This window comes from Garra rufa, chromosome 1 (genome assembly GCF_049309525.1).
Source record: "Garra rufa chromosome 1, GarRuf1.0, whole genome shotgun sequence".
In the NCBI taxonomy this organism is placed as follows: Eukaryota; Metazoa; Chordata; class Actinopteri; order Cypriniformes; family Cyprinidae; genus Garra; species Garra rufa.
In genome coordinates, this window is record NC_133361.1 from 34,952,633 (window position 1) to 34,968,921 (window position 16,289).

Genomic DNA, 16,289 nt, shown 5'->3' on the forward strand with positions numbered 1-16,289 from the left:
CTCCTATATAGACAAAAACCTCACTGCACTAAACTAAAGATCAAAGATGATCTTAATCACACACAAAAAATGCCCACATCACAGTAAGCACAATCACAACCTCACAATCACCACATACTATACACAGTGTGTGATTTGCCAGTGCATGTGTGTTTTGTGTTGAAATGCCCAATTTCCAATTTCCTCCACTGAAGCTGGTTTGATATTGCAGTGTGGTAGCCCAGATTTCAGAATGTAGCTTTTTTTTGCAAGCTATGTGATCTTTAAAGGAATAGTTCACCTAAAAATGACGTTCTATTATTATTTACTTACGTCCTGCCGTTGTCTGTTTCATTTGAAATTACGTGAACACAGAATATCGCTGTGTGTTTCAAGGCACTTAAGTGGACTTTTAACAACTCAAATAGAGGGCTAGCTGAGTGAATAACTATGTGGATTTTTGTCAGTTCCGTACAAAACAAGACTCACATGAGTCTGTTTTGGACTATTTTTATAGTTCTTTTGCATTTTTTGAATTCAGACACTGAAACTTTGTAATTACATAAGGAGCAAATACATGCAAGTAAATGAGGACTGAATGGACTTTGAGTGAACTATTCCTAAGTAAATGCATTTAAATATATATCTATATCTATCTATCTATCTATCTATCTATATATATATATATATAAATATATATATATATATATATATAATTTTTTTTTTTGTATGTGTGCTACACTACATATGTGCCAGCAGTTGATTGCATCCAAGTGTGGTGATGATCGCTCCAGTGATTTTACAGAGAAACCTCAGGTAAGTTCATTTTAGCTACCTTTACATTAAATGAGAAGTTCACTTCCAGAACAAAAATTTACAGATAATGTACTCACCCCCTTGTCATCCAAGATGTTCATGTTTTTCTTTCTTCAGTTGTAAAGTAATAATGTTTTTGGAGGAAAACATTTCAGGATTTTTCTCCATATAGTGGATTTTTGTTTTGGAGTTTGAACTTCCAAAATGCATTTTAAATGCAGCTTCAAACAATCCTAAATGCAGCTGTAAACGATTGATTATTTATTTTTTAATTACAATTTATATACCTTTTAACCTCAAATGCTTGTCTGATCATAACTGATCATTTTGCTAGATTAGACCCTTCTTCCTCGGCTGGGATCATTTACAGCCGCATTTGGGATTGTTTGAAGCTGCATTTAAACTGTATTTTGGAAGTTCAAACTTGGGGCACCGAAGTCCACTTTATGGAGAAAAATCCTGAAATGTTTTTCTCAAAAAACATAATTTCTTTACATCTGAAGAAAGAAAGACATGAACATCTTGGATGACAAGGGGGCGAGTACATTAACTGTAAATTTTTGTTCTGGAAGTGAACTTCTCCTTTAAACTTACAACCTCATACATTTATGATTCACATTTATTGGTTAATTATACAAATGACTCCTGCTACATTGCAGACGCAGCACGGGACGTCCTCCACTCCAGTTCCCCAGATAGTCTTAACCGAGTGCAACTCTCTCCCCACGTCCCCTTCTGAGGACTCAGCGGAGACCAGGCCGTCTGACAGTGCTCAGACAATTAAAGACAATAACACTGGAAATGACACCAGAGTAAGTTACTTCAGCCACATTGTGAGGACTCCCCGTCTGTCGCTATGGAAACAAGACTTGTCAGCCAGCCAAAAAGTCCCTCGAATACAAGACTTGGATGCAGCCCAGAGGGAGCTCCAGAGTCCCGTCCAGGATGTGACCCAGTCTTGCCCGCCCTTAACAAGCGAGAGAGCAATTAAACAACCCCTGAGGAGGGAGCCAAGGGTTCAGGAGTCTCTCGAGGCGGCGACCGAAACGAAAGAAGAGCGAATGAGAAAGTCGGACAATACATTGTCTGTCTTGCCGCAAAATGGGCCCATGGAGACATCTCAAGTGGGTTTGATCCGCACTCAAGGCGTCGGAGGGGAAAAGGAAGACATCTGCCACAGCACATACCGTCGTTTGGACAGTCTGGAGGAAACCATTCGTGAGCTTGAGCTCAGTCTGATGGAGTTCAGCACTGATTCTCTCGCGGGGAACATCTTCCCAGCATCTGTCCAGACGCAGAGTTCCTCCACCAAAAGATCCGGCAGCACTCGACAAGCCTCTGCAGATGGAGGAGACACGAACAAACCCGCCGTCCCACCCAAACCGTCCTGCATCAGCACATCCACAGCCAAGGTTCAACCTAACCTATCTTCTTCAGCCCTGCTCTTTCTGTCTTTTCCATCTTCTTTCTTCCTGTCTGGTGGAAGTTTTTGGTTGCTCAACTAGATCAGTTTGTTCTCTTTTGCAAATGCTTTGATAAATTGTTTGCCTCCAGCCTCTGTAGAAATACATATTGTATCTCTCACACAATAAATTCTCGTTTCTTCCTCTTCTTTATTAGCCTGCTCTTTTTTACTCTCTACTCTTAAAATGACTTTGCAATTTGATTACTTTCCCCTTGTCTTATTTTACTCTGGTGCATAGGACATTATATTTTTTCTCGTGAAATAAAAAGATAAAGCCCAGGAAAGCTCTTCCAACTACTCAAGTGATTTGGTTGCGTAATTTATGCGGTATTGTCTCCTCTCCCATTTGTCCTTCGTCTTCCGAGAGTAGTTGTCAGGATAAACCACTGCGAAGCAGCGATCCACCAGGCGTCATGTGTATTACTCAGCTCCGCTGAGAGCAGGGCTGATCTCTGTGAGTGACAGAAGGGAAGGATTTGGATGAAGTCACTTTCAGCCTACACATTTGTATACAAGCCAGCATTGCATCATCCCTCCTAACTGGTGCATTCGAGCCCTTTGCTCTAGGTCGTTCCACGCTGTTTTCGTAGGACAGATGGAGCCCGGCAACCGTAGGTCCACCTGATTGCATGCATTAGATCCTCTAACAGAGCCCCTCGTTCAGTGAGGTGCTCATTTGCATAAAACACAGCTAATGGGCCTCCTTGAAGCTTTAAAATGACTGTTGGCTGGTTGTGACTACACTTTGGTCTAGTGCTTGATCTTGTGTAGGTAGTATATGCAGAGAGAGAGAAAAGACTACAGAAAGTGTTCATTATTTTATATTGCACAGAGAGCGTTTGTCAACTATTGTACAGGCATATAATTTATAATTTCTGAATTTAATACAAGAAATTGTAGGTAATATGAGTCTGTGTGTGAGAGAAAGAATGAGAGGACTGTGCTGAGATGCATGTGTTCTATTAAAAACACATCACCCTCCTGCTTGTTTTGCACACTATTCTCCTCCAGCACTGTCGGTGATGGCAAATACACTGTTGAAAACTGGATGAAAATTTCACCAAATATAGTGCAGAGTTTAATCTCTTTTTCTCACTCATCTTTCTCAGACTGGTGGTGGAAAGGCACTGTCTCGTCTCAAGCACCTGCAGCAGAGTGGTTCAGAAAAAAGCAGAACAAGCAAACAGAGAGAGGACTTCCTTAAGAACCAGGGTCAACAGCAGGTAAAATCTGTCCGTCTCTCTGCCTATCATTCTGTTGTTCTATATATATATATATAAGTTGTTATGTTATTCTGTCTATCATTCCATTGTCTCATCTATCATTCTGTGATTATATATCCTCTAGTATATTGTTCTATCATTCCATCATTCTATCTGTTGTTCTATCAAACATTCAGTAGTTTTAAGTTCATCCCATCTATCTGTCTATCTATCTATTTATCTATCTATCTTATTTCAGTCTAGTTTTGGTCTATCTGTAATCTTTTTGATGTTAGTTTTGGCTTATTTTGAGATTAGTCTAAAATTTTAACTTGGTTTTAGTTTTGTGTTTAGTCTTGGTTATAGTTTTGGTCTAGCCTTAATGTATCCTAAGAATCATTAGGTGTCAAATTAATAAAAATTTCAGAAACTGTCAATGTTTTGTTCCATTTAAAACCAAGACTAACTAAAACCTAAATCAAGACTACAGATAGACTAAGCCTAAACTCGGACCAGACTAAGCCCTAACACTTCAGGGTTATTTCATGTCAACTCAACTAGAGGTCCCCAGCTTAAATTTTGGATTTTGTTCATATTTTTCTGATAAAAGAAATTCCTAAATGAAGAAGAAACCCAAAATATTAAACGCCACAGGGTGAATATTTACTGAGTAATCCACAAACTTGTAGAGGGGGGTCAAACTGGCAATTTTCACCTGAGATTCTGAGCCAAATTACAGGGGGGTAAGAATGACTTCAGAAAGCTGGCAGCATCATGAAGTTATTTTTACACAGAGATTGGTACATCTATAAGTAAATTCTGTTGACTTCAGCAGTCTTTGTTACATTTTGTGCCAATTGTGACCATTCAGAAATGGGGAAAAATCTCTTCTCAAGGTTTTTCTCCAAAGTTTGCATGCCTGTAAGTCAAGAAGTATTAAAGATATCTTAATGCCCTTTTAGATATTGGGTCTTAACAAACGTTTCTTTTAACATTACTTATTCTTCAGACACGCCCCTTTAAATTCAGTAAGTATCAGCTGTATACAAAGTGACCAACATTTGGTTTTCGACCACTGAAAATGAAGCCTCACTGAGGTCCCTATATCTCTAGGACTAAATGGAGATATATGGTGGGGCAGGCTGAAAAAGAAAAGTTTCCAAAAGAAAGGTTTATTACTAAGTAGAATCTTAAATCAAATTAAGTTACAGACACGCCAGCTTTGGAAAAAGAATATTTATAGCACTGAGGAACATATGTTCAATGCAGTTGTTTTGATAGAAGTAAAGAATTTCTAGTTTCAACATTATTTGTTCTTCAGACATTCCTCTTTAAAAGAAAAGATGTGTCATATTTATGCAAAGTGACCAATATTTGATTTTTGACCACTGAAAATGGGTAATACGCAACAATCTGAATACGAAGCCTCATCGAGATCCCCATATCTCTGGTACTGAATGATACAGGGCCTTAAAGAGAAGATTACAAAAGAAAAGTTTATCAAAAATTGAAACTATAATCAAAATGAGATATCTTTAGTTACAGGCATATGTTCAATATATGTTCAATGCAGTTGTTTTGATAGAAGTAAACAACATTATTTGTTCTTCAGACATTCCTCTTTAAAAAAAGAAAAAAGTCTTGTATTTATGCAAAGTGGTTTTTGACCACTGAAAATGTGTACAATTTAACAATTTATTCCTGGAGCCATATTGAAATTGCAATATCTCTGGACCTGATCCATATAGGGCTTTAAAAATGAAGATGTCAAAAGGAAAGTTTATTTAGATCCAATATATAAACAGATATTAAGATATATTTAATGCTTCTTGAGCTACAGACATGTAAACGGTTGTGAAAAAACTTTTTCCCCTTTTTTGTATGGTCACTGTTGGCACATAATGAGTAGATTACTCAGGAAAGTACATTGACAACATTTAATATTTTGACTTTATTCTTCATTTAGTTATTTCTTTCAACAGAAAAAAATATTAACAAAATAAAAAAATTGTAGTCTTTATTCTAGTCTTTCTGTAGTCTTGCTCTCGGTTTTGTTTTGTCTTGGTTTTACATGGAACATGGATTTTATTCTTGTTCTGAGCCTTACTGTTGTGTAAGTTTGCATTAACATTTAAAATGTTTTGCGGTAAGCTAAGAAGATCATTTTCTGCTTGAAACCAATTTATAATGTCTGTCTGAGGGCATTTCAGAGCTCGGATTCCACAGCTCAGACGATTGCCGAGAGCTTTAGGGGAGATGTGTGTGTATACATGCGCGTGTTTGTCTGTGTGTGTCAGTCACAAGTTGCAGTGAGGCTGGGAGAGAACTTTCTAGCAGTGACGCTTTGAAAAAGCTGAATTGGTGCGTCAATCGCAGAGCATTTGGGACTCTAAAGTGCACTTAAAACCCCCATCAGAACAAAGAAACCAGAGACAGGTGGGTCTCAGGAGAAGGAGGAGAAAGAAAGCAATGAAGCCAGAGACTAGGGAAATGTGAGCTCTACAACATAAGCCAAGTGAATAAGACAGGTGGAGAAAACAGGGGAGGGTTTGAAAGATGGATTAGAGAGAGAAAAAGACGCACACACACGGACAGCCAAGGGCCTGTGTGCTGTAGGTAAGGAGAAGATAGATACATTGGTGCTCTGTAAATCTCCTCACTCTGTGTTTAATAGATCTGGCCCCTGTTCAACAGGCCATGAATATTAGAAAAGAATCTAATCTTTTATGGGGAAGGAAGAGAGAAGCAGATATTGGCAAGAGAGGGAGCAAGATCAGAGGGTTCATTGCAGCTATAATTACAGGAGAGCATATTTGCTGTTATAGGCACTCCTGCTAAGCTGGATATGATCAGGATTTAGTCTTGTCAGTGTAACAGATAATTATTCCCTTTGAAGTGGACTGCATATATCTCCTTTTTTGTCTTAGTCCTCTTAGCGGCAAGTGGATACAAACATTTATGCATGCACATCTTTTCACCCAGACTCTCATCGTTTCAGTGAGGGTTTTTTCTGCTTGCTGTGCCTTTCACTGTGCCTCTTGGCCTTAACCACATTTGATTTAGTTTTATACCTTCCCTCAAAAGACTTCATCTTTGAAATAATTGCTCTCCCTGAATGCTTAAAGTAAATGAACACATCACTGCTCTACAAACACTTCAAACACTTTCTTTTAGTCTAATTCACTCGCCATTTCTGACCTTTTCTTCCTGTCTTTACTGTACTTATTATGAAATCAGTCAGAACTGAGTAAATTAAATGTACACCACCTTTCAAAAGTCTGGGGCTGGAGTCTCTTGTGATCACCAAGTCTGCATGTATTTGATCAAAAATATAGTAAAAACAGTCCTTTCATGACAACTCTCAGAAGATTTTAGCATGGTAATACATTGACAATGTAATGTATTTGGTCTTGGCGGAAAAGATCCGCTGTGCTGCTGAATTGCTGTAGATTATTGCTGCTGCTGCTGCAAAGCAAGTATAAGAATTTGCTATTGCCAATACATTACAGATTTTTTTATACTGTTAAAACTAATATGCAATAGAATGAAATAGACCAATTCTGTGTTTGCAAACAGTGATAACTTTTTTTGTGGGCGGAGCCTATCTGGTGGCAGAAAATGATAGTTTTTAAGTGGCAGTCTATGGAAACCATGGAGTAAAAGAATAAAAAGGGTAAATTAGATTTTTTTTTTTCAAACATCTGACTTTATTTCTCACAATTTCGAGATTATATTTTGATCAGAAAAATCACTTCTGGCTTAAATTTCCTCAGAATGGAGTTAAATCAGGTTATATCAAATATAGATAAAAATAGATAAAATAGCTAAATGTAAAATGTTATAGGTTTAAATAGTACTTAATGCCATAACTATAGGGCTAATATAATATGCTCTAAATCTATAATATGAACTGCATATGTGAATATTATATCATGTAGACCTATTGTTTAACACCAATTCATACTTTAAAAGTAGGCATACTCATATCAGGTTTCATCCATTAGTCTGTCTGTTTAAAACGTCTGTCTTTAGCTTCAAATGACAGTATTCTATAAAAATGATTTGCATTCCGGTTCTGACGTCCAAAGGCACAACAATGCATTTTATCTCTTATTTATCTCTTCAATGGTTCCCTCCACTTGCTACCAGTGTTTTTCTGCCACCACAATGTGCATGCAACTGTGACGTCTACTCCAAATTGGTCTATACTCACAAGTCTTGCAGACAGCACATTATAATAGCTCTTCTCAAAGTTAGTAAATACAATAAAATCCTTATGTTGCACATACTTCATTAATGTATCTTTTTTATCTCTATCTTAAGTTGTTTGTGTACCCCCCTAGCACCCATTTTCATCTCACATATGACTTCCTTGAACAGCTTTATGTCTATTCCCAAATTACACGAGCTTGTGGCAGATAAATCATAAAAGGGTCTGAGAAAGTAAGTGGGAAATGGCCAAAAGGGAAATGTATTCCTTATGACTGTACAAAAGCAGTAGCTATTTTAATCTCCATCATAGTTGTGTTCTCCAGGGACTTTTTGAGAAGGCTCGGTGAAAAGGACATGGGCCAGCAGGTTTGGAAAAGAGCGAGAGAAATGAAGAGAGGGAGAAGGTTAAAGGGAGCAGAGATATGGGCGAGAGAGAGACGGAGAGTCTTTTTCTGCTCTATCAGGGTGGAATAATTGGCACTTCATGTGGAAAGACACGGGCTCTCTGGGCTCTCTCTTCACCCCCATCGCTGTCTCCTCTTCAGTCCTTGTATCCGTGCTGTCCATCCATCTCCCTCACAACTGATTAGAGTTTGAGCAGATCTCAATGGAACACTTTCAGCGTCCTGTCACACAGGACCCGAAAGAGAGTTTGTGAGTGACTGATGGTAATAGAGATGCATATATGCTCATGTTCAGTAAACCCACCAAGATCTTGTCAAATGGTCAGTTTCTTCTAGCATGATGCATTGTGTTATAAATGTACGTGGATTCACCCTCATGTGGTGAAATCCACAAGTAGAGTTGTGTGCCAGGCTAGCATCATGCATGAATGATCCTAACCTGAATAACGTTGTCCTGTGTTTGTCTTCATCCTTCCTCCCATCCTCCCCTTCCTCTTGCATTTTCCTCTTCGTCACCGCTACCTGCCATCCTTCGTCGGCCCTCATTCACCTCCAATCCCTCGACCCAGTGAGCAGAAGCGAGCGACCCAAACCTGACCTGACCGAAGCTTGTCCACCTCCTCCTCTGCTGTCTTCACCACCACTTCTTCATCAGCATCTCCTGACTGAAGCCCACCTTTACCCAGTTCCTCCTAGTCAATCCCGTATACCTAAAGGCCTAAAGCATCACGCACTTGTCAATATTCACCAGAGCCTCACTCATTCCTTAGAGAAAGTGTCTTGTGAGAGAGATTAATGACACATTGCAGCCAAACCAAAACTTTAAAAGCCTCTTTATTCTTAGTTTTTACTCTGTTTCTTCTCTACCCCCTCCCCCAACTTTTGCCCTCAATACCTGCCCCTCAGGCTCTGAGTCTGAACATCAGCAGAGCCAGAGCAACCGAGTCGCTCCTCGCAAGCACCAGAGCCGCTAGCTTCTCCGGCCAACTGCCCTCCAGATTGCGAAAGTACCCCCAGGAGGGGGCGCTGTCTGCCTTGACGGCCTCCTCCAACCAAGCCAAAGCGCTTCTGGCTAGCCTCTCTGCATCCAGCTTCTCGGCTGAGGCTCTCCTCCTCTCATCCACCTTGAGGCAGCACAGGTTACTCAGAGAGCAGAACATAAACTCTTCAAGCCTTCCTCTTCCCATCTCCAACGGCCGCTCCCCTTCCTCTCCGACTTCACCTACTTCCTCTTCTTCGCCCTCATCGCCCTCTGCTCTCACCTCGCTGAGTCTGTCCTCGCTGGCCCTAAAACCCACCGGTAGCTTGGAGTTTGTCAAGGAGCGGAACAAGACTGAACCCAAGATGGTGACTCCGGACCACAGTGATTAAGGAGGATGTGGCTGGATGTGGCAGCGCGAGTTAATGCGACTAACCTAAAAGAACGTTTTTTAGGGCAGCTTTTTGTTTTGTATCCCAACCAAGATATCTTGCGGAGAACGATGACTTAATGCTTTGCATCATAGGTTCACTTTTCAGTTTGTGAGCAGATCCAAACTGTAAACCCTACCTACTCTGTGTTTCTGCCAGTTCCCCAAACTAGAGAACCAACAGATGGGCTTGGACACTCACCACCAGCCTGTTTCCAGCTCCACTGCACAGCCAGCATCACACCACCCACGGGAGGCCTGGGGAAGGACTCTTTACCCAAACCCTCACTCATTTGCCAAATCTCACATGTTGGAGATCTAGCTGAGTTCGGTAGATGTCCATCAAGTGTAAAATCAAGACTGTAAGACTATGTAAAACCAAGTAGAGTTGCAATAATCGAAAGTGAGTACTGTAGTAGTCGGTGTTTGTCGAGACGTTTTATTGCTCATATCTATATCAACAAAAGGAATGTTAAAAAATAACAGCGAAACCTTAATGTTCAGGCAGCGTCGCTCTTTCTAATGTAGATTTTGGCTATCAGTCGTACTGCTAAAGGAAAATAATTGAAATTGGTGCTATGATTAACATTTTGATGATTATACGCTCCCTCAAAGGAATAGTTCATCCAAAAATGAACGTTCTGTCATGATTTTTAGAAAAATGTCTTGGTTTATTGTCTATACAATGGAAGTCAGTGAGGTCTAACATTGTTTCCCACTGACTTTAAAGGGATAGTTCACCCAAAAATGAATTACTCACCCTCATGTCATTCCAAACCCATAAGACCTTCGTTCATCTCCGAAACACAAGTTAAGATATTTTTGATGAAATCGACAGCAACACAACTACTATGTTCCAGACCCAGAAAAATATTGAGGACATCAATAAAATATGTGACATCAGTGGTTCAACCATGATTTTATGAAGAACAAAAATACTCTGAGAACAAAAATAGTGACTTTATTCAACAGTTTCTACTTACTACATTTCTGGGCCTTGAACAGTTCATTTGCGTTGCTGTCTATGCAGGGTCAAAATGCTCTTAGATTTCATCAAAAATATCTCAATTTGTGAATTTGAAAGAAGGTCTTATGGGTTTAGAATGACTAATTAATGACAGAATTTTCATTTTTGGGTGTACTATTTCTTGAATTGTGTGGACAAAAGCATACTTCAAAGTATCTTCTGTGTTCTACAGAAGAAAGCGATTCATACAGAATTTTCATTTTCAGAAGAACTATCCGGTTGATACACACACACTGCCTAAGAGTCTATTTTTGTTCTCATTTGCACTCAAATAGGTCTTCATACAGCCATTTTTACATGTTTGCTGTAACTTAGCACAAGTTGTCATGGCAACAGAGGAATTGTGAGAAAGTGGAGGGCTGCCTACTTTTTAAATCACTTATTATGAGATGGTGTTGTTAGGCTATTGTTTTCTTAACAATCACAGTTTTTCTGCGTAAGGATATATTTAGGGTACTTCCCTGTTCTTGTCATTAAAGAAGCACAAAATATTTTAGAAGCTAGAGAAGTACAATGATCAGACAATCATCAAACATTCGGCACAAGCTGTCTTAACCTTTGGGCCTCCCAGATTGTGAAACTGAATTCCAATTTAAAATGAACAAACAGATGGTTAGGTTCACCATGTAGGGGTTGCACACGCAAGAAAACTGAGGGTGATTCCACAGCATGCATGCCAGTGGACGTGATCCATCGCGTGGAAGACATCTGTGCGGTAAAGCATTCCAACTCATCCTTTCTCCTAATGAGCCAGTCAAACCCTCCGCTTACTTTTCTATCAAACCACTGACACTTAGATTCACTATCAGTTTAGAAGGTAATTGTGTGCCAGTTCATGATTGCCTAGAATGGTGATACAAATATGAATAACATCCATTCTCTGGTTTCATTGCTCTCATGACACGCAAGAGCATACTTTTTTTTTTTTTTTGAGGCTCTGGTTATGCCCACCCATCTTCTTTTGTCATTCCAGACCACATGACATTCACACACACACACACACACACACACACACACACACACACACACATATACAGGTAAAGATTTTTTTTTTTTTGTTTCACAAGGGTATTCCTATATTGTGAATTTGTCAATGACAAAACCTGCAGGTTTCCTCATGAGCCCATATAATTTAAATGTGAAAAGGTGAGTGAGAGTGGAATAGAATGAGATGAATAAAGCAAGAGGGGAGATTTTTCCAGCTTTCTGATGAAACAAATGTGTGAAATTGATTGCTCGTGGTCCAGGGTTTAAAATAATGGCTTAAGCACTAGGTCGACAGAGTAAATGGCCAGAGAAGAGATTAGTGGTGTTACTCCGTGTCTTGCAGCCAAATCAGCCTGTAATTCATGTCAGAAATGCATAATAATTCACATCGGAGGTGCTGCGAGAGGCAAAAGGGTCAAGCTTAGGCTGTTAAACCATGTCTACACCAGACGCAACAGTTGTCGTGTCGCGCCGTACCGCACTGCAACAGCTAATGTCTGTCTACACCAGAGGTTCTCAACTCTGGCCCTCGAGGTCCACTTTCCTACAGAGTTTACCTCCAACCTTGATCAAACTCAGCTGCCTGTAACTTTCTAGTAATGATGAAGAGCTTGATTAGCTTGTTCAGGTGTGTTTGATTAGGGTTGGAGCTAAACTCTGCAGGAAAATGGACCTCGAGGGCCAGAGTTGAGAACTCCTGGTCTACACTGTAACAAAGCGACAGTTACAAATCATTTGTACTTTGTGTCAATACGTCATAAATAGATTGAGGCATCTGTTTACTGTCGGGGATTTGCCGTGCTACTGTAGATGGTATCGCTGATTATAATGGTTTCTATTGTCTTCTGTCGCGTTGCGCTGTTCGCGTCTGATGTAGACAACAGTGTTGCCAAGTCCTCGGTTTTCCCTCAGAATTGGGCTACTTTTAAGGGAAACCCCAGGTATTAAGACTTGCCTGGCTTAATCTAATGTAAATTATGTCTATTATTGAAATGCGTCGCAGAAAACTCATAAAAAAAACTTACATTATTTTTAAAATCCACATCGTTTTATACATATTTTGGACTATGGGGAGCACCATTATATCAATGACGTGAAATGGTTGCACTCTGTGAGCTACTGACGCTATCTGTTGCTATTTTTACTACAACACAACTTGGGAAATAAAATACTGATACAATGCCACGTTGTGTGGCTTTTGGTTGCAATTTTCAGTCAAAGGGCAACAAGAGAAGAGAAGTCTTCACTGCTTTCCTAGCTGTAAGAAGAGGAGAAAAGAATGGAAAGATGCCCGTGGATGAATAAAACTTTGTAAAGACCCGCATATTTGTTCTCTCCACTTTAGCCCTGATGTCTTTGAGGCTTTTAGTAGAACTCAGCTACTGAAAGAGCTTACATAGGCAGAGAAAAGAAACGCTAGATGCCATCCTGGTAGGATGTAAACATGCTGACGCTTGACATGATGCCGCAGACACTGAAGTAGTTTCTTAGCACGGATTTCACTCTATATCCAGGTCATTTAGACTCCTTGGGGGGGGGAAATCGATAGTATGACTTTTGATTTAAGTCTACGCTTATACGGTGTCCTAATTTCACGTGACAACAAGATTCCAGAAAAAAGCAACTTGGCTGTCCACACCAGATGCGACATGACAAAATCACTGAAATATCACAGTCATTCAGAAGTGCACTGCACTCCCGACAAAATAGACAAGTTTATAATCTAATTCATAAATATTAAACCTTTTTAACATTATTAAAACTATATACTGAGTGACTGATACCATCTTTGTCATAGAGAACACTTGTTAATTTGCATTGATTTAGCAGTTTTAATGTATGTTTGCTTACAGTTATTTTCAAGATCTGAGGTAAATGATCTATTATTGATTTCAGTGGCTATAAATGTCATGCAATATGATATTCAAACTCACATTAGACACTTTTAACATTGAATAAAGCACATAATCAGCACCTGAGATTATATTTGTCATTGTTTGTGTGTTGTTGTTTCAGCTGCGACTTTGCAAAAGTGAGAAACGTTTCTAAAATAGAAATTTTGCATGTCGCTGTTGTGGTGAGTTAGGACAAAACCTCAGATTAACATGGAAAAGATACTCTTTATCACGTGTCGCGGCTTCGCGTCGCATGTAGTTAGGACACAGTGTTATATCCATCGCCAGCTGTAAACTGTTTCAGTAGCTGTGGTCATTAAATCAGTATTTTATTTTCCGAGTTGTGTATTTCCAGTTGTGTTGCAGTAAAAATAGCAACAGGTAGCAGCAGTAGCTCACCATTTTGTGTCATATAGGCGCCCCTCATAGTCCAAAATAGGTATAAAATGATGTTGATTTTTTTAAATAACATAAATCTTTAATGGGTTTCCTACTACATGTTTCAGTAAAAGACATTATTTACATTATATTAAGCCATATATGTCAAAATACCCAGGGTTCCCCTTAACACTGTTACCGCACGTTGCATTTTACCCCCCTCCGAAACGCAATTGGGCTAGTTTGGTCATAGCTTTGAATAGAAATTGAGCGGGTTTTGTTGTGGAAACCTGGCAACCCTGGTTACATGCATGGAAACGTATTAATTTAAGCCATGTGTTGTTTGAATGTAGCTTCATTGGTAATTTATGCCTGGCTCTGCTAGTTACACAAAAAGTTGAGCATCTCAATGGTCGTTTGCAAACTCCTTAAATTACATTTGCCCAAAAAGATTTGAACTTGTCTTGATTTTTACTTTAGATCTTACACACTCTAGATTTTTTTAAGTCCTGTCTGAAAAGTTCACAGCAAGCATTATATTCACCGCTCGGCCTATTTTAGGACCCAGACGAAACTATTATTACAAACTAGCAAACAAGACAAATTTAACTGCAGTGAGCAGACTCAAGCGATCAGAACGTAACCCTTGTGGCTACAGTTTCTCAGAAACGAGAAGCGGGTTTCGTGCATGGATGGAGATGCTAAGAACCTACAGCACTTCCTGTCAGGAAGTACACTTCATCCTCTTAGTAAACCCACGGGTAGAAATTTGTGAGCTAAGAAAAGACTTTCTCGACCCCTCTGAGACTGAGATGGATAAATGTAGAAAGGTGGCGAAATCTCCCTCTTTTAAAGTAGGAATCTTTCTCTCTCAAAACATAAGATATAAATACATCTTTAAAGTTAGTCATTTATTTTTCACTCAACATGGTTGGTAAAAAAAAAAAAAAAAACGATGTATGATGCGAGATTTGCGTTTGTATATTTTTTGTTTGTTGATTTTATATTAACTGAGATTTATTTGTACATATTTTCGTTTTTGTAATCCTGAGGAATTATATAGCACACTAGAAAATTATTTATTCATAAGAGAAGTGTTTTGTATATTGAGTTGAAAATATTACTCTGTACAGCCCAGTTCATGTGTAAAGTATAGCTGCATCTTACCACAGGTTGATATTTTGTTAATTTTATGAGTTGTTTTAAGTGTTGGGTGAATCTGACAAAGCCTTTATCCAGCCAGCCAGTCAAAAGAATTGAATTAATGTGTTCAGAGTGAAATCAGGTTCATTGCTGATACTTACGAAGCTCTAATCTGTATTGTGACCTGAGAATGTCATTTGCTAACTCTTAATTTGCTTGCTTTGGGTGAACAATGTGGATATAACGGCAAACGTAAATGAACTGGCATGGCCCTCTTCTGCCCTCTAGTGGTAGGGAGTAAGTGTGCAATTTCATTTCTTGTACTGTAGTTACTCAGTGAGACATTTAAACTGTACAAATGTCTTGGACTAATTTTGAGTTGCAGGTTAGAGTTTCCCACCAGAAAGCCTGCAGGAAATAGGAGGAGCTGGGTGCTTCTGCTAGCTATGTCTGTAATTTGTAATTTGGAGAAAGCACATTTTGTTGAATGGTCTATGATGGAACGTCTTTATGTAGAATATTTTACCAGAGCTCTTTAGTCCCTTAAGTGAGATTTTTTCTACATGGATGTGTGGATGTTACGAAATTCTAAGATCAAACAATAATAATACTAGAAAACAGTATAAGAAAAAAAAAAAAGAATGAAAAGACTATAACGTGTAAATAAAACCGTAATTATTAGAGAGTCCTACAAAATTATGTCCAGAAAAAAAGTTTTATTTAAAAGATGGAGTTATAAGGTATATATTAAAAGTTTAAAAATATTAAAAACAATAATTATAGCAATGCATGTACATTCTAAAAGCAATCGCACGGTGCAGATGATTTTAAAAAACAAAGTTATCTACATGTTTTTTTTTTTTAAAGTCAGCGGAGAGAATAGTGAGGTCAAGTGCACTGATATGAGGTTCACAGCTGTAAAGTCGAAGTAGGAAAAAATGACTTTTTCTATGTCTGATTTCATTGTGGCTCAGGCATGTCCAGTCTTACTGTAACCTGTGGTGATGTGGTAACCAGACTTGAGTGGCCAGCTCTGAGTGTGTTTTACTGAGTGACTGAACAGATTCAACTCAGCTCTGACCATCAGCGCACTAGTTATGGTGCGAGCCCTTTACCCACGCTGTGACCCTCCCATCTCTAGAGTAGAGTAATATACCAACTGAGAATCACTCTATATACAAATAAGATATATAAACACCTATAGATACAGAAGAAAAAGAAATTAATTTGTCAGTGTGGATGCCATGATAACTTTGTGAGAAATGTGACTTTATTTTATTTTTTCCTGTGAGAAAACGTTGAGAGCTGAGACCTTTTGTACATACTTGCTGTGGTTGTGTGTCTAATAAAGTACAGCTCTCTTCTATGACAG

At 39.0% G+C, this 16,289-nt stretch overlaps 1 protein-coding gene across 1 annotated transcript in view; it reads left to right on the top strand.

Moving 5' to 3' along the window:
• Window positions 1-16,283, top strand: part of srcin1a (SRC kinase signaling inhibitor 1a) — a 115,303-nt gene extending 99,020 nt beyond the window's left edge. Inside the window, exons 20-21 of the mRNA XM_073832441.1 lie at window positions 3,370-3,483; window positions 8,985-16,283. Coding sequence (XP_073688542.1) covers window positions 3,370-3,483; window positions 8,985-9,449 — 579 coding nt within the window. The 3' untranslated portion in view covers window positions 9,450-16,283. The remainder of the gene's footprint in view (window positions 1-3,369; window positions 3,484-8,984) is intronic.
• Window positions 16,284-16,289: the final 6 nt, after the last annotated feature.